This window comes from Trichomonas vaginalis, chromosome II (assembly GCF_026262505.1).
Source record: "Trichomonas vaginalis G3 chromosome II, whole genome shotgun sequence".
Taxonomy (NCBI): domain Eukaryota; phylum Parabasalia; order Trichomonadida; family Trichomonadidae; genus Trichomonas; species Trichomonas vaginalis.
The window spans coordinates 15,281,190-15,306,487 of record NC_067204.1 but is presented as its reverse complement, the minus strand read 5'-3'; the positions used below and the strand labels follow the sequence as shown (position 1 = coordinate 15,306,487).

The window sequence follows — 25,298 nt, the reverse complement described above, 5'->3', positions numbered from 1 at the left end:
TGACATTGTACTTTCCCCGGATTAGTCCGATAGACGATTTCATTGCCGAACTTATGAAAGAGTCCATGGCACGGTAAGTTTGACAGATATAACTATGGAGAAGGTACAAAGTCATACAGACCCTCATACTTCTTTCAGCAGATTCAATTACGCAGAACAACAAGTTCAAAATGTAAAAAGTCAAAGCTTGAAAATCAAGTGAATTTACCAATGAGCATTAATGAACTTTACACACAATATCAGCAATTAGGTGAACATGGAAAAATAATAGTTGATTTAAATAAAGGAAGTGTTAAATTTGATTAACTTTTTATAATTAATTTTTATTTTTTATTTATAATTAAACATGACAGAAATGGCAAATCTTCTACAGGTTCCATTAAAACAAGGGACAAACAAAAAGGGTGCATATAATAGAACTATGAAAGTTCCTGATGGAATGAAAGAATTAGTTCATATTGTTGCTGGTCTTCAAAAGATGTTAAACAAATGAGAAACGTTTTAACATTACCAGAAGCTCAAGCATATGCCAAACGTCAAGGTCCAAATTGGGAAGCACACGAAGCAGACATTACGGGTCCAAATGGAAAACCTGATGGTATAAATGAAGTTTTCGTTACTGATGGTCAAGGTAATATTAAAGTCATAAATGGTTATAAATTAACTATATCTGATTATCCTAAACGTAAAGCATATAATGAACGTTATCCTATGCAATTTGATGAAAATGGAAAAGCTGTTAAACAATACATTGGAGAAGGTGAAAATGGTCCAATTAATTCATACCGTCATAATCCATATTCTTATTTCAATGAAGAATTAAATGCTATTGAAGAGGGACCGGATGGATTACACGATATTCTAACCAGTTTGATGGTCAATATGCAAATATTAGACCTGAAATTTCAGCTAAGAAATTCTTTAAAGTTGCTTTATTCGATCCAGTTTTCGCAAATGTTAAAGATGAACTTAAACATCAATTCCAACCAATTATAGTAGCAAGAATTGCATCAGGTGCTTTATCTCAAGCATTCAAAGATTTAATTAAGAAACCATTATATCAGCAACGAGGTTTAACTTATGATTTAGTTAAGGAATCAATAAAAGAAAATTTGAGAAATCAGATGATTATAAGAATGCAATTAATGAATATATTAGTCCTTAATTACAATGAAACAGCTAAAAATCAACTTCAAGAACAAATACAGGGAATAATAGATTCAAAACTTCCAGCAAAATAAAAGTTTAAATATATTTTTTTATTTGATTATAAATGAGAAGACGTTTCACTAGTCAAAAGAACCACTAAACGCAAAAGCAGAGATTACGGTTGTTATAACGTAAATGATGATAAATCACGAATTATTCAAAATGTTAAAGTTAATGTTAGCCCCGAATTAACAAGTCAGCAACTCAACCAAATTTATTAACTCGTGACTTACCGAAGAATGAGGAGAATGAAAAAAACCATGAGAATGGAGACCCAATCATTTTATCTGAACCCGGTAAAGAACCCGTTGAAATTCCCACTTATCCAACATACCCCCCACTTCTTTCATCAAACATCGAGAACCCATATAAAATAGACATTAATTCTGAATTAATGAAAATTTACCGTGATATAATAACTGATAATTATGATTCAATAATAAATTTAATTGATAATCAGGTTTAATTATTTTACCTTATGAATCATTAATTCACATTATCGCCATTTTTTGTGATGTTCAAGATTCAAGACGTTAAGATTCAATTTTTCATAGATGATGAGGTTTCATGCTGCGGAATAGTTGCAAAAAATAAATCCTATAAAGGATATTAGCACAATTAAGATATCAAAGAATGGAACAACAACTGAACTTCATTTAACATATAATGATATTTATAATAAAAATAGTTGATGAATATAAAATATCACTTGAAAAATTCTTTGTTAAGACTATTTAATATTCAAGCATTAACATTATCGAATAATAATCCTTTGAATCATAATCAATAATAATTGACCTTTCACCAGTTTATCGTTTGTTTTATTTCTTTTTGTTCCCCACTATCTGGATCGGTCATTGTAATTGTTTTTGTTATAGTATCAGCTTTATCTTTAACTTCAATCTTTTTTCCATCGGGATATTTAAACCAAAATTCCAAAAATTCGATATTGTCAATCTGTTCATATTTTAATCTATCAATTACATTTTTAATACCATCTGAAAATCTTATGAAATGGTCATTATATGGGTTTGATTGAACTAAATTTGAATGAAGTGAAATATAACCTGTTGATGAATATGACACTGACTCATATTTTCTGAAAACACTAAAATTTATAACATGAATGAATTTCTTATTCGTTGAATTTATGAATTCTTGAGGTAATCTTATTCTAGTTTTATTTATCACTGGGAAAATAACGCTTTACCATATTTTTAATCGTAATAAAAAATGTCAATTATCAATATTATTTCGAATAATAACTGTGAATTAAATTTAACAGTTAGCGGAATTTATAATGTTACTCTCGTTTCTGTGAGTGGTAAATTTAATCCCATTCTTTTAGACCCTTCAGATTATATATCATTTATTAAAGATGACCATGAAAAAACGTATGATATGTATATAAATAATGTGATAGCGAAATGGGATATTAACACGATTTTAAGTTATTTAAATGAATCATTTATCGTATGGTATGAAGAAAGTTTTAAATCAAAACCCGATAAACTTTTTGAACTTGATGAAATAAATAACCTTATTAAATTCCGCTGAAAATTAAATTTTGTACTCCTCATCTTCGTTCATTGTTGGGGATATTAAATTTTGAAAAAGATGTTGGGGATGTTTTGTATTCTGACACTGGTTCCAATTTCATTTTAATCAAATGTGATAAAGTTAATACCCCAATGAGATTTTCACATCAAACATTAGACCCTAACTCTTACCCATCAATACAAAACATTTTATCCATCAACTTAAACACATTTTCTTTATCATATCCGTTTCAATTATCTGGGAATTCATTTATTCTTCATTCAAAAGATTTATCAAATATTAAATTTAGAATAACTGACCTATTTGATTGTGATTTAGAATTCATGAATGAAATATTATGGCAATTTCAAATAGAGAAAATAGCCGATGAGATAACGGATTAAATATTTATTTTTAAATCATAATAAATGATTAAACAACAGCAACCACAGCAACTTAAGGCGCAAAGCACCCAGGTCCCTCAGACCATTACATACGCCATATATGCATATAATTCAAAGACGGCAGAACAAACGCAAAGGTTGAAAATATGGAGATTTGGAGATAGTATTGAAAAATGACCGTTTCGAATTCGTTTGCAAAGGTGGTGCAGTGATATCAAATATAAAAGAAATTTTATTTATGAATTCAAAAATTAAAGGAATAACGGATGATATAACATCAATTCCACCAGAAGAACAGAGATATTACGCATTAAATGCATTTCCTAAAGTTTTGAAGATTGGAAGATTTAATTTAAATGAGGAATTCATAGAAGGTTTCCTAAATGACATAATGAAGAAGGTAGATAAGGAATACGTGGATAGTGAGTTAATGAAGAAGGCAAATTTGGTTTGTTGATGAAAAAGATAATGAAATTAAAGAAAGGGTTGAATGGTATCATGAATGGACATCAAAGATTTTAAAAACTAAAGCCGATACAGGATGGGTTTCAGGATGTTTTAGACCTTAAAGCGGATACGGAATATGTTAACGATGAGTTAAATAAGAAAGCAAGATAAGGAATATGTGGATAGTGAGTTAAATAAGAAAGCTAATATATCATTTGTTAATGAAGAAATAAAACAATCAGAGGTCTATTTTACTCCACCATTTTAAATTTTATGAAATCATCAGATAAAACCTTTGATATAGATTCTTTTGAATGGATATGTTTCGATGGAGTGACCATGTATTTATTTTATACAGCTGGAGTGCTTTATTATTTTAAAACAAATGATTTTAAAAACTATGAATCATTTACTCCATCTATTTTAAATCCTGATACACGAGAGCCAATCATTAATCCAATAATTTTATATGTTGAATATAATAACGGTAAATTTATGGGAATGATAACGGTTGGAGATGATTTTTACCCTTGTTATTCATTCGATTGTATCCAATGGTTCAAATGTAATTTAAATCAAGATGCTAAATTTAAATATTCAAATAATCCTATTAGATGCGTTAATAATAAATGGGTACTAATTTATGAAGTCAATCAAATTTTCATTAGTGAGGATGGGGATTAAATTATTATATGTTTAGTATTGATGTCATCAGATTTGGAAATTGATTATACAAGTAAGTGGTATTACATTAAAACAACATGTATTTTATCCTACAAAATGATAAAATTTATAGATCATCTTCAATACCACAAGTCAATTTGAACAAATTTTTCAAGCTGATGGAGACATTGAAGCTTTATGTTATGGATCAAATGTTTATGTTCTCGTTTCAGGTGAAATGGTCTATTCATATCCTGTAAGTTTATAACAGACATATTTATTTATCACAGGATTTATCAATTGGGAATTGGTTTATTCATTCACTCCAAAATTTACTCGAAATTATAGATTTACAAATTTATTTTATATTGATGGGTATTTCATTGCTTTTAGGATGTGGTGAATTTAGTAAATATCGGTAGTGATGGAAGAAAAATTGGTCTGAAATCACAAAAATTTCAAGATGTTAGAAAAGCAATTTTCAAAAATAATACGTTAATATTGATAACAAGACCAGTTTTAAATACTCACCAATATTCAATATTAATAAATTCAATATTCATAATGGATTAAATACAATTCTTGAGATGATTTACCCCATTGGTTCTATTTATACGTCAATGAACTCAACAAATCCGGCAACAGTTCTGGGTTCGGTACGTGGAAGCAGATTGTAGATAAATTCTTATACTGTCTAGATATTCAAAGCAAACAGGAGGTTCGAAGAAAATTAAAGAAGCAAACCTTCCACCGCACACTCATACAGGAACTACAAACACAAACAGGTAATCATTCACATTCAATAACAAAAAGAGTTATAGAAATCTTGCAGCAGGTTCGGATAGACAGGAATGGATAGATATGATATTTCAAGCGACCCAGTAGATTCAAGCGCAGGTATTTTCTGTGGAACCACAGGAAATCATTCACACACTTTCACAACAAATCCAACAGGCTCGGGTGAAGATTATATGCCTCCATTTATGACTGTATTTGCATGGTACCGAGTTCAATAAACACACTTGACCCAAAGGGTTTAGGCTTACCGAATGAACTAAATATATTTTATGTCTGTAATTAATAAGGTAATGAAGTAATGGATGAACTGCAGAAATATATTTTATCGTTAATGTTTACGTTATTTTTGGGTCATTTACACTCATTACGATGAAGTCATGACAAATCATTTCCGGGACTGTTGTCAAAATGTCATGTTGTCACAAACTTTAGAACGGCATAATTTAAATTTTTATTTTTATCATAAATGGATACCCCACAAGCTCAAAATTTACCACGAATCATAACAAGGGAGGAAACGATAAAAATGATGCGAGAACTTGCTAAAAATAACAAACCACTAAAACTGAGAAAATGTGGTTATGCAGTAATGATGGAAAGAGAGATGTTGTCAAAGAAAAATAAAAATTAAATTTGGATTGAGTTTAAAAATTCATCTTTATTAAATTCATCTCTTCCAATCAATTTATTTATTCTATTAAATTCTTTTATTTTTGCTTCACTCAGTTTAAGGATTGAACGGTAAGTTTCTAATTTTTCGATTATTTCTTTCCTCTCTTTATCGTTTTCAACCCCACCGCATTGCGGCTTCTTTTTGTAATAGCATATTTTTGATTTAATTCTGTTTAGTTTCTTTTTATATTCATTGTCTGGACTCTTGGCTGCTTTGTTGTCACTCATTTCTTACGAAATAAAAAAAATTAAATATTATTTAAATATAATGGAGTAATAAAATAAATCGGAATTTCTATTAATTTATTGTCAACTTCAACTAATACATTACCGTTAATATATCTAACAAATTCAGCTATTGTGTCAAATCTTCGTCTTCTTTTTGTCATTGATTTATCAGTTTTTCCATAATCGAGATGAATCAAAACTTTATCCCCTTGTTTAAAATTCATGAGCCCCGAATTAATTTGTTCACGTTTAACATCATTCAACCTTTCCATTTGCTTTCTAATATATTCCCATTCTTTTGAAATATCATTTTTCATTTTCACTGGTTTCATGTTTATAGTTCTATGCCATGTATTATTGTAATAATATACTAACTGCTGTATGATGGAGTCATGATTTCCATCCCAGTATATCTGACCGTTAACCCCTAACGCATCTCTAAGAGTTCTCATTACCGCATCAACTATTTTATTATGAAACGTATATGGAGAGGATGAAAAGAAAAAATTAATTTGTGGGAAATAATGAGTCATAGCTGCCTGAAATCCTTTATCACCATCACCCCTGATATTATCTACTCTTTCATGATCTAGTAAGTATTGAATAGCTCTTCTTGTTTCCTGTTCTGTTTTCCCTTTCACTGGAATGCAATATAAATATCTAGTGTTAATGTTAATGGCAAATAAATAAGTAACGTTTCCTTTTGAATATTCCAGATGATCGATTTCGTATGAATATGGATATGGTGCAAATGAAGGGCGACTAAATTTTTCCTTTAACGGTTGAATTTTCGGGTCAATTGGTTTATTTAATATCTTGAAACCCTTTTTAAAATCTTTTTGCTTCTTTAATGTTTGAAATGGATATAATAAAGTGAATGATGAAGGATTAACTGAAGGAGGAGGAGGCGGTACTGTCGTTGGAGATTTTGGTATTGCAAGTGGTTTAATTTTATCTGCTTTGATTTTGGATTTCATTCCTTCCTTCATTAATTCTGGATGTATTCTATTCATTTGTTTTAAATATGCTGTATATAAAGGTTTGATATACTTTCCTGCTTCGAGTTTATGTTGAAGGATGAATTCCAAAAGTTGATCTTCATTTAAAAGTCGGGCTGAATATGGTTTAACTAATGAATCATAAATTAAAGCTTGTGCTTCATTTATGGTCTGAAGAACCTGGGCGTTTTGTTCCTTTGGCTTTTGCGGCTCAGGATTATATAATTTATATAATTCATCAATATCTTCTTCTGTTAATACTTTATTTTTGAAATCTTTCAACTGTTTAAGTTGTGATTTAGTTTTTCCCTTTGAATATTCATTATTTTTAATTTTGTCTTTAATTTCAGAAATTATTTTATATGATATTTCAAAATTTCATTTTTATAATATGGATAATAATATTCCATATCATCACCCGTTATATTTATTATATTTTTGGAGATATGATTTTAATCATAATAATCAAGAAAATTTTGATTAAGTACTAAATCATCAATTAAAATTTTTAAATGTACGTTATCCATTTATATAAAAATAAAATCAATGTTTTAAGGGTGCCCACCTCTTTGAATCATAGTATCAAAACCATCATTAACGGTTCCTTTTGTCTCTTCTGTGGCATTTATTAAAAATAAAATAAATTTTAAATAAATGGCATACAACATCCATTTTCACAACATACAGCCTTAGTGTGTGCTCCTGTTAATGCAGTCTTACCAATTGTTAAGCGAGTCATTGACCCATTTTTAAGTTGTAAATTAATATTCTGACCATCAAAATAATTTATCATTTATTATATCCAAATAATTTTTAGGTGTTAATTGTTTATTTTGTCGTAAACTAACACCTTTCATTTTTTGTGCAATCTTTTTAAAATCACTTCCATCAATTGAACCGTTGAATGATGTATAACACTTAGGACATAAAGCAACCATGTTATCACCTTGTTTCTCAATTGCTAAACCCAATAACTTCTTCTCATGTGCTTTTTCTTCAGCTTTATTCTTTAATTTAGGTTTAAATTTCTCATCAAAACAGAAGAAATCAAATGGTGCGAATTTGAAAATGTTTTTATCATAAAATTGTTTATCAGTAACAATTGCTTGAAATGCTTGAGTGTTAGGAAGATTTGGGTCGCCAGCGATTGCCCAATAAGATGAATCAGTATCACCTTCAATGAAATGAAAACGATTAACATCCATGCATTTATACATAAAATCATAAATGAAAACCAAATACCAGTATTTAGCATTATCTAAAGTGAAGAATGCCTCTTGTAAACATGTATCACATCTATAAAATCTATCTTTAAGCATCACTTGATATGTATCCTCACCTATTTCTCTTATGTTTTTAAACTTATTTGACATACATGCAACGCGTGCCTTCTGTGCATTCATTATTTTAGTCTTTGTGTAATTTTGTGTATTCATTGCATCGTAACCATATGATCCATTAAGTGAAATCTTGCAAAATAAACTTTTTCCTTTATTTCCTTCTAATTCAGCCTTTTGTCTTTCGTTCATAAATTCGTTCGCAAATTCATTAAAACAAGTGTTTTTAGTAAATGTTAAAATTGATTGAATGTCATCAATGATAAAATGAAATCTGTCTATTAGATACCATAGATAATAAGAAGAAAATGGTTGATATTGGTTGTGTGTTGATGCTAACTGAGTTAATTTTCTCTGTTTCTGGTCAACTGGTAGATTGTTTGATTTCATGTAATTATACATAAAACTGCCAATTGTTTTTTCATCTGTGATAATATCTAAGTTTCTTATTATCGGTAAAAAGTTTATGTAATCATTAATGTATTTTTCATCAATGTGACCCTTTACTTCAGCCACGAATAAAGTATTTTTCTTCTTAATTATTCCCAGTGCTTTTGCTTTCTTTGTTGCTGTATCACAAATGATAACACCATTCAATCTTCCCGGCATATACATTTTATGGTCAGTATATTGAATGAAATCATGAGGATTAGATGAAAATGATGAAGGATATAATGAATTAAAGTCAACTCCAACGAAATGAGTCATAATGTTGGTGGTGTCCTCATTTGATACAGTTTTAGTTTCTGGATTATATGAAAGTTTATTAATGTGCGTGATTCCTTTAAGATTAACACGATGTTGAACATTTGATAGACCACCAGTAATTCCATTACGGAGAATGTGATAAGCTTCAACTGAATCTAAAGTCATTGGTAAATTATTTTTTAATGCATAATTTCTTAAATTGATTCTTAAACGTTGAACATCTTCATCTTTATTTGATTTTACGACATTGCAATAACAACACATTAACTGACAATTTTCTTTGGTATGTGGTTTTTCATTATCGATTCTATCCAATGTTGGTTTATTACATATGTAAACGCTTTACCACACATTTTGCATTTAGATGAAAGGATTAAATCGTGATAGTATTGAAAATCATCCATTGAAACATTATTTTTAGTATCCCTTTCTGCTTTTTTCATCTTGTTTCTTATATGATTCAATTTTATATTTCCAATACTTTTTTGTTAATTCAAAACTTGATTCCACATTTTCTTCTTCTGGATATGTTTCGTTAGGATTGAAGTTCTTATATGCTAACGCGTAACGAATCATTGATGCATTCGATGATAAAGAAAGATTATGAAGCATGTCAATTTTATAAACAAATGTTTCTATATTTTATCAATTGGGTCAATCATAATTTCAACGTCTTTATTGCAATAATGAATAAAATATTCTAATCTATTCTCAAAATTTTTAGCATCATTGAGATATATTTGAATAAAATGAATCTTGAATGACATGTTTTAATCCTTTCTTATATCAATCAATTCTTGAGTGAATGGTTCCTTTTTATATAATTCATCTTCGTAATTCTCCCATGTGATGAATTGATAAGGGAAAAAGGATTTAACACGTGATTTATTGTTTCCGAAATCTTGAGTGAATTGGTCTAATGTTCCACCCGCTATATAATTTCTGATGTCAATAAATCTTAATTCATATGGACAGTTTGTTTTCTTTACTATGACTTGCTTAAATTGAGAAGAAGAACCCAGCATTGATTTTATCTTCCATTTTGCAGTATTTAAATCACGAAGAATTAAATTTAAATCAAACTTTCCCGAATTAAAACCAATGATATTCACTTTATTAAATTCTTCATCTAAAAGCTCTTTCATTGCTTCCTTTTGTTTCTCATTTAATGTATTCATTAATTCTTCATATTGTTCAATATTTGATTTAGCAACTAATGAACAGGTTGAAAATAAAAATTCAATCCAATCAGAGATGAACGAATCACTTGATGTTAAGCAAAAATTCCTCGTAAATGTTTTATCACGGTCTACGACCTCGCCGCTTTGCGGCTTTATTTTGACAGTTGATGATACCATAAATGGTTTTAAGTAAGCGTTCAAAGTTGCACATTCAGAAAGTTGAAGTTCTTCTTTAGTCTCTAATGTTTCGAAGTCAAAAGTAATATAATATCTTGTTGGTTTATAATATTCCTGCAAATTATGTGCTAATAGCCATTGATATATCTTCTGTTTCGTGATATGTGGTGCATATGGTTGTTGTGTGTTTTGCAATTGAACGTCTTGAATTAATCTTCCATTATTTTCTTTACATTTCTCACAATGTTTTAAAAATCTTCTTTGGTTTTTCCTTTCTGGATCATCACGGATAGAATATACTTCTTCTTTGCAAAAGGGGCAAACTTTATATCCTGTGAGTGCTTCAACGTCTGTAATTCTGTCAGCGTGAAGTTTTCCACATGGACTCTGTGTTAATAAAATATTTACTGTTTCAAATTCTGGATCTATCATTATTGATTCCACTAATGGAAAGTCTACCTTGTTAATGTCTACGTCTTCTGGTTGAGGGTCACAATAATAAAAATCAATATTAACGTTTAACATTCTTGCTAACCTCTCACTTTCTGATGAAATGTCAAATCCTTCATATGCATCTATGGCTTCATTTAAATAACTTCTACGAGTTTTAGGATTAACACCATCAGGAATGTTATAGAAGCGTTTAAATAACCTTCTACCTTCGGCTCTTATTTGATTATCATTCATTTTAGCTGTTCCATTTTTGTTCATTTATGTAAGAATAAAAATTAAAAAATAAATAAAAATAAAGTTTATTTTTTTTAAAGTCCGAGACTCAGAGAGTCCAGGGCTAAAGTCCATAAAATGAATTAAGAACACATAAATTTTTATCATCTGCGACGTGACGAATACATTTTAATTTACTCAAGAATGCGTACCCTGATACATTAAATCTAATTCCTGTCTTATTTAATTTCACAACTTTGAAAAGGAATGTATGAATAGCTATAAAATGATGAGATGATGTTTTATGGGTTGCTTCCATTTTTTCTGAAATAAATGAATAAATATAATGTTTATAAGTTTTCATATCTTTTATGTTCTTAATAACGAATGGTATAGACCTTTCAACTTCGTCTTCCTTCGGTGCTGTTCTTTCATATGAAACATTATTGGTATCTTCAATAATGAAACCACAATCGCATAAAATTTTATATGTACCAATTGTTTCTTTTGATATTTTATCTAACAAATCAAAAACTTTATCAACACCTGTACATTTATTTAAATAATAATTTGTGTAAATATCATGGTCTTCTTTCTTAATCGTATTTGTTGCATATGTTACATTTTTCAGTGCTTTTTTGAATTTTTCAGAATCAAGAGGAGGTGAAAGTAATATACATGGATAATCTCCATCGTCAATAAACTGAAGCTTATGTTTATGAATAAATTTTGTGCCTTCTTCTGAAAGTGTTTCGTCAATATCACCATCTAATAAATTTTTAGTAGATTCCAAAAAGTAATTTTTATATCTTTCCTCATGTGATTTTTGAACTTCTGATTCTGAAGCTGGGATATTCATTAAACCCTCTACTTCATTCTCAGCATTTCTCAATTCACTAATTCTTTCATCTATTTCATTTCTTAATTGTTCCAATTTCTCAATCTCATCGTTATAATATTCATCTTGTTTAATTTTTTCTTCAAAATATTCAGGAGGTGTTTCAAGGCTCTCTGAGCCCAGGTCCTCTGGACCATAAAGAGGAATATTCTCCTGTTTTTCAACTTTTTTGGGATATAAATATCTCATTATAGCCTTTTTAGTAATTGGTCCGTTATATTTAAATTCATTCAACAATCTGGAAAACTCTTTCACATTCTGCATATATGTTGGATAAGAACCGTCTCCAAAATTTTCTAAAATATTTTCTAATTCTGAATTAGTGAACTTTAAAGATTTCAATGAATTAGTTGTTATACTCATTTATTATAAAATAAAAAATAAAAAAAATAAATTTAACTTAGTTTTAATTTTACGTAAGAAGTCAATTTTTTATATACCGTCATTTGTAGGTATTATTTCTATCAGATAAAAATTATTTTTTTATTTAAAAAATATAATTTATTTTATTTTTTAAAATATCATCGGTGATATTTTGGAATCACATGTTCAGGCTTCAAATAATTTTCAATAAGAAATTTAACAAAATCTTTATATAAAGTCTTTTTTTTCATTTAGTCTGTGAAATTCGTCACATACATCATCTAAGTATATTTCTACTATGCACGGAAATTTAATCTTTCCGACCTTTATAATAGGTTTTATATTTTGCAAGAATATATTCTTTGACTCCGGTATATAATCGTTTTTTCTACAAAATTTTATATATTCTTCATATGTATCCCTTTCCTTTATTTTAAGTTCTACATGTAGTCCATACACGTTTGGGCAATAATAGATATCAAAAATGAAAAATTTTCTATTTGTCATCTTTATATAAAGATAAAAAATATTTTTGATTAATAAGGAATTAATTTCATTTTATGTCTTATAATGTGCGCATATGTATTTAAAAGGCATTCATTGAATTGCTTTTCAATCTCTTTCTTTTTTTCATCTTCGAATATTATATCATTTTCATGTTCGAAGCTTGTAAGTTTGTTATCTTCAAATATTATATTAGTTTCATATATCAAATTATGATATCGGTCATATTCTTTTAAGTGATAAATAAATACAAAATTTACGGTTCCTTTAATTTTAAATTCAAAATTAATTTTACAACAGCTTTGTGGATCAATTAGTAAATCAATCAAATAATGTTCAAAATCAGATATTATTCTTTTTCCATATATTTTATATTAAATAAAAAAATCTAACTTTATTTTTTCGGAGTTTTGTGACGAAGTGCGAATCTTCACTTCGTCAAAAATATATTCTTTTTATTAATGGTAATATAGGAATTGTAGGAATAAAAACTTTTTATAAATTATTCATAAATTTTTAAAATCTGCTATTCGGAAGTATGTTCAAAAATCATTCAATTATGTGAGAATTCTTACGATTACAAAAAAAGTCACACAACCCGCATCATATACTACTATTTTCAATTTCTTTTATGATTCCATTTAGAATCACAACAACATATGGTTAGCTGTCTGCTTACCAATTGATATCTCTTTTCTTCGTATAAATAAATCATACACAGCTTTTTTGAAATCAAAAGCGTTGATTTTGATTAATTTGAGTACTTATCCATATCTAAAACTACCTATAGGAATTTGCAAATGTCTATGCTAATTAAGATCTGATTAAAAACAAAAATGTTAATCGACATTTGAAAGCATATATAAAAAACATTTATTACATGATGAAATAATATTATATAAGGCTATAGAGATTCATAGCTAATGGATAAATGACTGCAAGCGAGTTACGCTCTCCAAGAGTCATCCTTTTATTGAATTCGTGATAAACTGGCAATTCACCTCCATTCTTTGCATAGATTGCCATTTCTAATAAAAAGTGTATCGGTCTAATTCTGTTTTTGTTTCTGAAATAATTCATTCCGATTTTGAAAGCCTTTTTATTTCCTGTCTTTAATCCGAGCACCAATGCATATCTTGCTCCATCTTTTGTCTTAACTGATCCATTTCTAATCAATCTCTCCAAGGCAAGTGATTCAGTCTCGATTGTTTTGAGAACATCATCGAAAAATGGAGAGAAAGGAAGATTATAGAATGATTGTGGGACAGTCAATTGTGCAGAAACTCCAGGATCATATAAATCCTCGAGATCATCTATGTCAAATGAACTTTCTGAGTTATTTCTATTTGTATTCCCTTTAAAATATAGGTATATAACTTCTCCATTCTTTGGCTTCATTAATGGATAGTTATAAACATCTTTAAGTTTCGAAATTTCATAATTTTCTTTTAATTCCGAAACAATTTTGTAAATAAAGTCTGATTCTTCATCGGCTTGACTTTCAATGATTTCTATCTCAATTTTGCTTGGAGATGGTTTCAAAAAGAATCCATTTTGATAGCAAACATTTTTTTGAACACAACTTCTCCTTTCTGGCTCTTTGTATTCTAAACTAAAGAATGCTCCATTTGCAATTGTCTTTGCATCTTCAAATTTTTTGTTGTTTATCAGATATTTTGCAAAACACATACAAGATGAAGGGGAAGACCATACTGAATTTTGAAGTAAAGGTGTTATTTTTTGTATTGTTGCTTTATCATTTCTAGAACTACTCATTTCAAGTATACATTTTGCAATATAAATGTCATCTGGAGATAATTGCTGAGAATTAATAAGATAATGATATAAATTATTCGCAAGATTAGATGAATATGGTATAAAATGCAAAATCCGTGCAACAATTCTTGGAAACGGCTTTAAAAATGAATCAATTATTGAATAAAATTCGTTTCCTTTCAAATTAGTAAGGCAATATATTGCCAATGCATATTCTAAATCTTCAGATGGCTGCAATTCCGATGCAATTCTTGCAAGATCATTATAAGAAAAGTAAGCTGGCATTGATTTTTCATCGACCTTATATGATTGTAAATTATATAATGATCTGAATAATTGCTCATATGGAATCCAAAATCTAAGTGCTGATGATAATGTTGCCTCTTTAAACGAGATATTTTTAACGAATATTTGGTTGTTATTGCAATCATATGTGTTGATTGTAATTTTCTTATCTTTTGTAATATGAAATCGACAATCGTATTTGCTGAATACATTCCAGCAGCAAACAACGATTTCTTCGAATTCTATTTTCATTTTACCTATGTGATTGCGAGAAAAATTTGCGCTTATCTGATCGTATAGTATGTTTAGATCACTTATTTTATTAAATGAAAGTCCAGAAAAGTATGAATAGGTTTTAATTTTAGAATTTGAAATCGATTTCTTAGAAATTACCAAGTCCGCAGGTCCAAGTCTCCAATACATGTGATTTAAATCAGAAATCCGCCTTTCAAGACAGCCATCGTCTGGTATTTCTATAATCCCAGAGATGCTTTTCATTTTTTGAGATAATTATCGAATTCAATAGAAATTGTATTCTTATCAAAACATTTGAAACAATTAAGGGTTTCGTTTTGCTAAAATTGTCACTTTTATAGCATATTTGTTTTTGGATGTTTTGCGAAACCAAAAAAAAACTATGATATACAAAAAAAAAAAAAAAAAAAAAAAAAAAAAAGGTAGTGGGGCTTCCAGGGGCTGCGCCCCTTCTAGCCCCGAAGATGTTTAGTATAAAATGAGGTTTTTATTCGGAAAATTGTTAGTCTTCTGGTGTGAATTCGGAGGACTCTTCGTGTTTCTCTTCTTCGTGTTTCTCTTCTTCTTCCTCTTCCATTGCTTCTGGGAAGAAGTCTTCTTCTGGGTCGAAGACATTATATAATGTGTAATTGAATGACACATTATATCTTTCTTTGAGTTCGCTCCTGACAAAGAACTTAGTTCCAGGAATACAGAAGACTTCTGTGCGTTGGAAAAGCTGATGTCCTGGAACAAATTTGGCAATTAGAGACTTCTTTTTTCCGAATTGTTCAGGAGTTTCCATGACGACAGTAACAACATCTCCATCTGCGAGGTCTTGTTGTTGTTCGGAAAGGTAAAGAGCAATGATATAAATGGTTGCTGCGTTGAATTCGAGAAAGTCGAATTCAAATTGTGTAGTCGTATAGCAGTCAAACCATTTTGTACAGTTGTCTCCGAACTCGTCAATGTATTCATCTTGGTCATATCCGTAACTAAAGACTTGGAATTCGGCAATTGTCTTGTCGAATGACCGTTGGATGTTACGAGGAAGATTTTGACGAACTTGGTATAAAGTTCTCAACATTATGAGCTTAGTAAATGTTGGAAATACTGAACTAAGACATCGCTAAGCTCAATTGGACTTGGAATTGTCTTAGTAAGTTCAATTGAACTAGCAATTGCTTTGTTCAGAACTTCACAGAACTGAGTATTGTATATAGCGTCTGGTTGTGTGTTTTCTTCGGCGTCTTTGAGATATTTAGAGCAAATTTGTTGAAGAATTTCTCTTAATTCGCTGTTAGACTTTTTGGCGGTTATTCTAACAGCTGTGCCAGTTCTTGGAGGTTGTGGGGCTTTGGCTTTGGTTAGCGGTTGAGAATTGTTAATGTTGGCTTCCATTAGACAAAAATAAACTGTTTTTTTCGGACTACTCATAGAAAAGTTTAAAATAAACCGTTTTCGTCAACGGTAACCCCCTCTATTTTTTTATTTTATTTAATAGTTACCGTTGGCAAACCGTTCCATCTCAAATATTGAATGAACTATAAACGTTTTTTGTTTTCTATATATACTTTTTTGTCCAACGGTAAAACTTTTTACACAACGGTTTTTGAGAGTCGTCGCCGTTGACTTTTTTGTAGAGCACTCAAAATAGTACAGCTTTGTCTGGACAAGTAAGGGTCTATCGTCGCTACAGGAAAAGTTACAGGCGTTCCAAGGAAGTATACTTTGAGAAGACTTTCCCCCTTATAGAATGAGATAGGACGGTTATTTTACAAAACTGACAACACTTTGACCGAGTAGTTTTTTGTGCTGAACAAAAAGTGTCATATAAACATCTGTCAAAAACCGCTTTTTAACTTCACTTAAAATGCCACGTAAGCTACGTAAGAATATACGTAAGAGGAAGAGAGCATTGAAACATCCAATAGTAAGACTGACACCACAACAACAGTTGCAACAACAAATGCTGAATGACCCCACTATGTTGCAACAAATGTCAAGCAATCCTATGCTTTTAAACCGAGTTGTTGGTGCACAGAGTGGAGGTTTAAGAGCGGCACTTTTAGCGAAAATGGCAGGCTATGGTGGAGCTGCAGACGGAACAGCTTATAACCCTCAAAGTCAAATGAATTTGAGTTCACTCAAAAATCAAATAACAGATGTCAAAAAGTCAAACATAGACATACAGAAGCAAATAAGTGAAAACGAAAAGAAACTAGAATATGACAGACACACAAAGAAACTAAATGAGTTAAACGTAGAGAAAAAGAAGAAAGAAGAACAACTGAAAGAACTAAGTACAGAGGAATATGCGAAAAAAGTGTCAGAAAAAGCAGCAGAAGTAGCAAAAATGGAACAAGATGTCATAAATTTGAAAAACCATACTACTCAATATAAAATACTGAAAGATGAAGAGATAAAACAAAAAGCCCTGAAGACATATATGGATAGCGATGAGTATAAAAAAGAAGTTGAAGCAAATGTAAAGGCAGAAAAACTTTTACAGTTGCAAAACCAAACCGTACAGTATGAAAACTTAGCACAAGAAAGTAAAAATAACGACGCGGCTATGCAAAAGGCAATGAAAAGCGCAGAATATATAAAAGCCAACAATGACTGGTTAGATGCCCAAGCCAACGCTAAAGCAGCCCAACTCATAGGGTCAATAAGGACAAAAATACAAGCGGATGAAGATAGTTCAAATGAAGCTTTAACAAATGCTGACTTTAAGAACGCCTTCGAAGCTCTTCATAGTAAGGTGAAACAAGTGAACGACTTCTCATCTGGAAAGAAACTGAAGTCTGAAGGTTTCGACAAAGAGTTAAGAGAAGTAGCACAAAATATGACGAAAATAACAGATGCAGCAACGAGACAGGCAGTTCAAAGTGCCTATGACGCCGTTAGAGCAACTGTTGTGGAAAGTCAAGAAAAAGAGTTACAACAGACCAAAACAGACCTAGTAAATGCTTTCTTAAGAACGAAAAGTCAGGTAGGACATTACGCTGCAGATGGAACATATGTGCCAGCTGGTGGAACTTATATACCACCAAACCCTCCAAGAGAAGCACCTGCACCAGGACTACCTAAAACATTTACATCGTCACATGGACACAGACACAGGCATGCACCAAAACCAACACAACAACCACCTCCACAACCAGCACCACAACCAACAGTTCAAAACACTGCACAGCAACCAACACAACAACCAACAGTTCAAAACCCTGCACAACAACAACCACAAACAGAGCAAGGACATAAAAGAAGTAGAGAACAAGGAAACCAAGAATTCTTAAAAATGCTTAAAGAAGAGTGTGGTTTCCCAGATACTGTTGACTTTAGTGACAGATATAAAGAAGCTATTGGAAAGTTCAAGGATGGAAATACTGACCCGAACCTATTTAGCTTTATGGCTCAGCACCAAAACGGATATAATCTCAAACCTGGAAAATACAAGCTCGCTAAGGGATATGATTTAATAGCATATCATCCAAATGACATGGATGAATTTACTCCGAGATATTTGATGTCAGAGCTAAATGACAATTCAACTTTCGTCATGAAACGCGTAAAAAATAGAGACGGAACGAAAGAACAAAAGCTTATGAATGCGGATGACGTAGATAGGGAAATTGTTGAAAACGGTCTCGGAATATATGAAATGCCAGCAGATGAGGTACAAGAAACTCCACAGGAAGAAGTTCAGATACAACCAGACATGGAAGAAATAGTTCAGCAACAACAGCTAGAAGAGCCTGAAGGAAACGAACAAGTCACTCCTTTGGAAACTAACTTCACAGAACTAGATGAAGATTTGGAACAGCCGAAAAATCTTGACCCTCAACAAGAGTATGAGGTGAATATGGAATCTTTCCAAGAGTCTAAGAAAGATTCGGCTGACATAGTAGAAGAATATCGAAAAATGTTTGCCGACATACAAAAGACTCCAACACCAGATGAAAATATTCAGCATAGAATGAAAGTACTGAAAGAAAATGTACACAAATACAACAACCCTTTTTACTTACGAGCATTTAACGTTCAATCTTCGGATGAACTCGGTGAAAATAAAAGGTTAAATTTCAAGAAAACATATAGAAATGAAACATTGTTTAAAGTTCATTCAGAACCTAACCAAGATGGAAACAAACCTACTTTTGTTTCTGCAGACGATGGAACTACAATGAGATGGGGTCATAAAGCTAACCCGGATAGGTGGTTCATAAACTTACAACCACAATTCCAAGAAGTTGTAGACGCAATGGAAGTCAATGGTGAACAAGATATAGCTGGTATTTTAAGCGCGGCTTTAATGCCATTGAAAGATATGAAACATGCAGATATTTTGGACCAGTATGAAATGAACATGGCTGATGGAAATATAACACCTGACGTTCTAGAACATTTATCTCAAAGAACTACACAGAACCATAGAGATGGTATATTTGGTGAAGAGTTTAGAAAGAAAGTTAGGAGAGAGAAGGAAGAGAACCTATTGTACATGACCTTGCAAACGAAAGTTTACAAAATGTCATAAAAACTTACTTTGCAGACGATGAATCGAGAAGGGATGAATATTTAAGAAAACTCAAATGGACAGTACCAAATGAAATGTTAGTATTGAAAAACATGTTCCTTGACAAAATAAAACCAACTACAGAAATAAACGACGCAAGACTGAAAGATTGGGTAAAAGCTTTCCCATTCACAAAAGATATAGTTGGTAACATGGAAAGAAAACCAGAATGGCTACAAAAACATATATTTGGAAACGAGCTTATTCCATATGGACAGGCACTGTTTGAAGAGCTTGAACCAGAAACTCAGGAAAGAGTCATGCAAACAATACGCGAAGACTCAAATACAGACTATGACAAACTCTTTCTAGGATATAGGTTACCTGAGATGGGCGACCAGAGCCAAAAGGCAAAAAGGACATGGGAAATTTGCAACATACTAGATGAACATAATGCAAAGATGCAACAACTTCAAGCAGAGGGCAATGAAGGAAAAAGAAGAGTTAAAAACTCAGTCAGGAAGAAAGTAAAGCTTGGTCGGAGTGGGTTCTATTATGACATATAAATCCAACTATTCTATATTTTTACTCATATGAAATGTACGCCGCTCAGAATATAACGCCAACAGTTTTGGATGCCATGAATGGAAATGTTTCCGAATGGTATAACGAATGCGACAATGCCATTAGAAGGTCAGAAATAGTTCCTGGAACTTACGAATATACAACTGCTGTTTCTTATGGAAACGTAGGTGAGTTTGGAGAAGGTTCTTCAACAACAGTAGATATTGCTTGCGACAGGTTTCATATTAATTTCTATTGACAACTCTTTCTTATACGTGGAACAAGACATTGAAATAAAACCTTCTGCCAAGTTGTCTGACAAGAAAGGTTGCAATGGAATTTTCTATGTCGGATACCAATATGCTCCAGAAGTTTTCATGGGATATAAGATATATTCTAACTCTGACTTAGTTCAAACAGTAACATGGGCAAACTATGAATGGTTCGCTTTGAGAAACTCAGTACAACCACAAGCTAGAGAACAAACAGACCAGTATGCAACTATTGAGAAAATAAGAAGACTTGACCCTAACGTTCCAGGAGTTTATGTTAACCTTTCTGGACAAACTGCAGCAGCAGTAACCAAAGTAAAATTGAAACTTAGAGTTCCTTTGTCATCTTTCCTCATCTTCAGGTTTTTAAGATACTTGCCAAACTGGGCAGGAAAAATTTCTATCGAACTTACTCCAAGCAAAAATAACTTAGTCATTGCACCAACACAAGACCCATTCACTCTTACAGAAGTAGTGGGAACAAATAAAATGTCATTCGCCGACTTTTGCAAAAACAAAGTTGACTTAGACTTTGGTTTCTCAAACCTCAACACTGAAGTAAACTATTATTTCAATGCTGCTGGAGATGCTTGGGACCCAGTTAAGTTCACATGCGAAAAGTTTGAATGCAAGAGAATAGAAAGCAGACTTGCAGTCTATATGTTGGACCCAGATATTTCAAATGCTTTAGCTGCCAAATATATTGCAGTTCCACTTATGTTCCCTATACACCAAATATCTGTCAAAGACTTTGCAGGTGAAGTTGGAAACCAAAGTGCTGACCCAGGTGCAAGAACAGATATTGCTTTAACAACTGCAATGAAACATGCAGATACTATGTTTGTTTTTTCAGACGAACTATAAATGACTATTCTTGCTTCTACAACCCTGGTATTAAATATCATATAAACATAGATGGCAAATATTATCCAAGAGAAGAATATTCTACAGTTGAGGATATGAGGTCATACAACTTGACATTAGATGCTATGAACTTTAACAACAACTTCACAACAACCATTAACCCTGAAATGCAAAGTTCTATTATGCCATATGTGAAAGTATGGACCCATACAGGAGCTCAAAACACTCAATATACAAATGGAGACCGTTCAAACTTTTGGCTTGGCATTCCATTTGCTGACTCAGAAGACTTTATGGGTGGTATTTCAACTGTTGTACAGTTCAAATACAATATACTGGTGACAGAGACGGTCCAAATGAATTGAAAGCAAAGAAGTTTACAAAACCAATAGCACTTTTCACGGAAGATTCTTTTGAAGATTCGTTCGATGAAACCTGCTGGGGCTCCTCAGATTGGCATAACGACAGCTTCCATCGAGCAGATTTTGGCAGCAGGTCAGTAAGTTGTTCTTGAACTGACTTCTCTCCGTCAAATATTGACAGTACGCCAGTTTTGACATAAAATTGTATTATAAACTTACCTTTAGAAATATCGGTCAGTTTTGTTGTTATATTTTTTGTCTGCTTCAAGAACTTTCACCATTTCAGTTATACCAACTTTCTTTGCTTTATGAAAATATTTTGGTTCAGCAAAGACTGCTATTCTATAACATTTTCCATTGTTTGTGTAAAGAACTATTCTGTCAATGTATTTGTATTGTTTGTGTGTGTAAACTTTGTTCTGCTTCAATTCGAAGAGATACTCGAATACGTCCATCTTTTTATTCTAAGTAAAATGTCATTTCCGAAAAATAGAAGCGTAAGTGTTTCAAAAGGTTTAATGGCGGTGGCAGATGTGAAGTTAAATTCACCAACTCAAACAAACAGTCAAAGTGTTGTTGTCAATGTCAAAGAAAGAGATGTTGAAGTGGGGAAACCATACGAGGACGAAGATGGTATAACAATAGTTCCTGTAAAAGAACAACCAACATACCTGAAGTTAGCAGAGACTTAAGTTCTGTTGCAGATATTCGAAACGACTACCAACAACTTAAAGACAAACTTAAAACTCAGGAGAAGATTTGTCAAGCTTTGGGTATAATGTTAAACTTGGTTGAGCACAACCCTGTAAAAGTGAACTCATATGTCATCGCACCTCATGAAATTTTGAAAGAACTATTGAAACTTTTGACAGAGGCAGACGATATAAACATCAAAGAAATAGAACCCGACGTTAGTTGCTGTGGTGTTTCATATAATGTCATTGACAAGATATACGTTATGAAAGGAGGTGAAACGTTGAACTTAAAATATAGTTTCCCAGACGTCATAAAAATATTTGACGACCACAACATTTCATTAAAATTTACTTGCTAAGTAAATGGCAGAAGACATAGTGGTTTATACTATTACGACTAAAAACCCTGAGTCATATAATTCTATAACAACAAACTTACAAAGTCCTCAAGGACGATATTGTAAACTGACCTTAAACACGATGACGACTAAAGCCTGTTTTGCTCTTTTGACACCAGAAGACTTTGTTGTTGTGAATGGTAAAAAATACTTCTTTGAAGATACTTACTCAGATATACCACCAACAGGTTTTGTTGACTTATTTAATACTTTAAGGACGGATGTAACATGTGCTGCAACTAGAGCAGGTTTCATTATGTTTGGATGTCCGACTGAGTTTACTATAAACGATATGAGCTATAATACAAAACTTATATCTGGTTTTTACTACCAACAGTTTCCTATAACAGGAAAAGGTGTCATACAAGGAATGTCTGTTCCATTGACTTTAAGTACACCTATTTATATATTGTTTCAAACTTAGGTTCAAAGTGTTATTCGAATGTCGACAGAAACTACTATGACCAAAAGATACTCATGCGTATAAACAACACTTTCTCTGCTGGTTTGCCTATTGTTCATTCGAATGCAGAGTTTTCAGCTTTAGTAAACTCAAACACTTTAGCAAACATAAACTTAACCTTAGTTGACGCAAACTTTGTTCCTGTAAAACTTTTATGTCCTATGTATTTGTCAATGACGGCAGAAAGTTTCGAATTGGAAGATGCAACTGGTGAAAGTATTGTACTACAAGAACAACTTCAACAACAAATAGCTCAAGAACAACAAATGCAACAAATGAACAAATGGAACAAATGCAACAACAAAGTCAAGAATAAAAAAAATATTTTTTTTTATTTTTATAAAAATGTACAGAATAGACGTTTCAGATTTTTATGACTTCCAAGCGTTCAGAAATATGTGTCCATTTAGAGACTATAACAAAGCAGTCGAGAATTTGAAACGTTTAGTCATTTATGTTGACTCTGCCCCAGAATGTTATGTTATGAAAGAATGGGATGTTGTCTTTAACAAACCAAGAGCAACCATAGTTTCAGAACAAGAATGTAGACAGAAACTTAAGAAAATAAAAGTCGTACAAGTTGGCATGAAGATGTTAGATGCTTGGGATATCTTATTGTCAAAGTTAGAAGATTTTTCAGTTCGTGGTATAAAGTTCTATACACCATCTCCAAACTTCTATTCTATCTTCACTGGATATAAATACGAACAAGTAGAATGGAAAGAAAATGTTATAGAAGCTTGGTTAGACCATGTCAAAGAAATTATATGCAATGGAAACGAAAGAGTCTATGAGTATATCTTATGTTGGTTTGCAAACATCTTACAACATCCAAGTGCTAAAAATGAAACTGCTCTCATTATAATTGGAAAACAAGGAACTGGTAAGAACACTTTCTTTACAGATATCTTATGCAAACTGTTAGAGGGCTATTCGAACCCGAATATGACAAACTTAGAAAACATCTGCGGTAAATTTAACTCTTCAATAGAGAATATGAAACTTATAGTATGTAACGAACTTCAAAGTATAGATACAACAAAGGTTTTAAACTCAGATGCTTTGAAGAGTCTTATAACAGACAAAGTTGGAGTTGTTGAAAGAAAATATAAAGACCAAAGAGTTTGTGAAAATGTTGCAAACTTCGTCATGGTTTCAAACAATGTTGTTCCGATGAAGTTAGAAAGTTCTGACAGAAGATATGTAGTTGTCAGAACGTCAGATTCTCATATGCAAGATACAGAATATTTTGACGACTTAGCAGAAACTTTGACACCTAACTTTTACAACCACTTGTTCTCATATTTCATGACATTAGATATTTCAAAGTTCAATCCAAGACAAATTCCACATACCGAAGAAAGACAAACATTGTTAGAAGCAAACAAGAGTGTATATGAACTGTTTATAGATGAGACTAACTTTGAGTGTTTAGATGAAAGGTCATTGTACGATGAATATAAACAATATTGTCAAGAATATGGTTATATGGCAGCGTCTAAACGAACATTCTTGGCAAATGTCAAAAATCTTTTAGATGTTCAGAACGGCGTATATACAAAGAAAAATTTTTCTGAGTAAATTTTAAAAAAATATTTTTTTATCCGATAGAAAAGATGACGAAATATATTTCAGTCAACAAATATATGTCAGGACTTAAAGAAGAACTAGACCCATTCATATATTTGAATGTTTACTTCTACCATTTTGAAAAGTCTACATTTGACAAAGTTTGGAACATCGAACCAGTTAAGTTTGCTATTGTGACTAAAAATGGTGCGAAATTTGAAGACTTAGACATAGAAGGTTTGTTAGCAGTCAAAGAAAATTTTGACAGAAGGTTCTCAAACCTTAAAGAAGGCAAAGCATACAAACTTGTTATACCTTATGAACCAAAGAAAGCAGACGACTATGAATATTATGAGTCTAAGATAGTTGAAGTTCAAGGTAAATTGGGTAAAAAGATTTTAGAGTCTAAGCCAGTGTTTGCTCCTAAAGAGGAAGAGAACATTGACATTGACCCAGAAATGTTCTAAAAATAAAATTTTATTTTTACATGTCATATCTCACC

The 25,298-nt window shown here is 31.5% G+C and overlaps 8 protein-coding genes and 3 pseudogenes across 11 annotated transcripts, besides 2 other annotated features; 5 read left to right on the top strand and 6 right to left on the bottom strand.

The window, feature by feature from the left end:
- Positions 1-13,151: part of a mobile genetic element that runs on past the window's edge.
- TVAGG3_0549440 lies at positions 3,177-5,278 on the top strand (annotated as a pseudogene). The gene has a single exon. A coding segment is annotated over exon 1 (2,102 nt).
- Positions 5,688-5,960, bottom strand: TVAGG3_0549430 (uncharacterized protein; the record flags this gene model as incomplete). Its single annotated transcript, XM_001299423.1, has 1 exon — positions 5,688-5,960. The coding sequence occupies one exon, from the start codon at positions 5,958-5,960 to the stop codon at positions 5,688-5,690; it is 273 nt and encodes a 90-aa protein (XP_001299424.1).
- Positions 6,336-7,485, bottom strand: TVAGG3_0549420 (annotated as a pseudogene). The gene has a single exon. A coding segment is annotated over exon 1 (1,150 nt).
- On the bottom strand, positions 7,744-8,697 carry TVAGG3_0549410 (DNA/RNA polymerases family; the record flags this gene model as incomplete). Its single annotated transcript, XM_051238123.1, has 1 exon — positions 7,744-8,697. A coding segment is annotated over one exon (954 nt), but the record flags the coding sequence as incomplete, so codon positions are not given.
- Positions 11,152-12,288, bottom strand: TVAGG3_0549400 (uncharacterized protein; the record flags this gene model as incomplete). Its single annotated transcript, XM_051238122.1, has 1 exon — positions 11,152-12,288. The coding sequence occupies one exon, from the start codon at positions 12,286-12,288 to the stop codon at positions 11,152-11,154; it is 1,137 nt and encodes a 378-aa protein (XP_051095946.1).
- Positions 13,152-13,782: 631 nt separating the features above from the next.
- On the bottom strand, positions 13,783-15,351 carry TVAGG3_0549380 (bud site selection protein 7-related family; the record flags this gene model as incomplete). The annotated part of the gene is made up of 1 exon (XM_001315400.1): positions 13,783-15,351. A coding segment is annotated over one exon (1,569 nt), but the record flags the coding sequence as incomplete, so codon positions are not given.
- A 148-nt stretch (positions 15,352-15,499) lies between these two features.
- Positions 15,500-25,298: a mobile genetic element.
- TVAGG3_0549370 (uncharacterized protein) lies at positions 15,611-16,174 on the bottom strand (the record flags this gene model as incomplete). The annotated part of the gene is made up of 1 exon (XM_001292167.2): positions 15,611-16,174. One exon carries the CDS (start codon positions 16,172-16,174, stop codon positions 15,611-15,613), a length of 564 nt encoding a protein of 187 aa, XP_001292168.2.
- TVAGG3_0549360 (protein of unknown function, DUF4106 family) lies at positions 16,961-17,568 on the top strand (the record flags this gene model as incomplete). The annotated part of the gene is made up of 1 exon (XM_051238121.1): positions 16,961-17,568. A coding segment is annotated over one exon (608 nt), but the record flags the coding sequence as incomplete, so codon positions are not given.
- TVAGG3_0549350 (protein of unknown function, DUF4106 family) lies at positions 18,392-19,252 on the top strand (the record flags this gene model as incomplete). Its single annotated transcript, XM_051238120.1, has 1 exon — positions 18,392-19,252. A coding segment is annotated over one exon (861 nt), but the record flags the coding sequence as incomplete, so codon positions are not given.
- Positions 19,355-20,175, top strand: TVAGG3_0549340 (annotated as a pseudogene). The gene has a single exon. A coding segment is annotated over exon 1 (821 nt).
- On the top strand, positions 23,573-24,343 carry TVAGG3_0549330 (uncharacterized protein; the record flags this gene model as incomplete). The annotated part of the gene is made up of 1 exon (XM_051238119.1): positions 23,573-24,343. A coding segment is annotated over one exon (771 nt), but the record flags the coding sequence as incomplete, so codon positions are not given.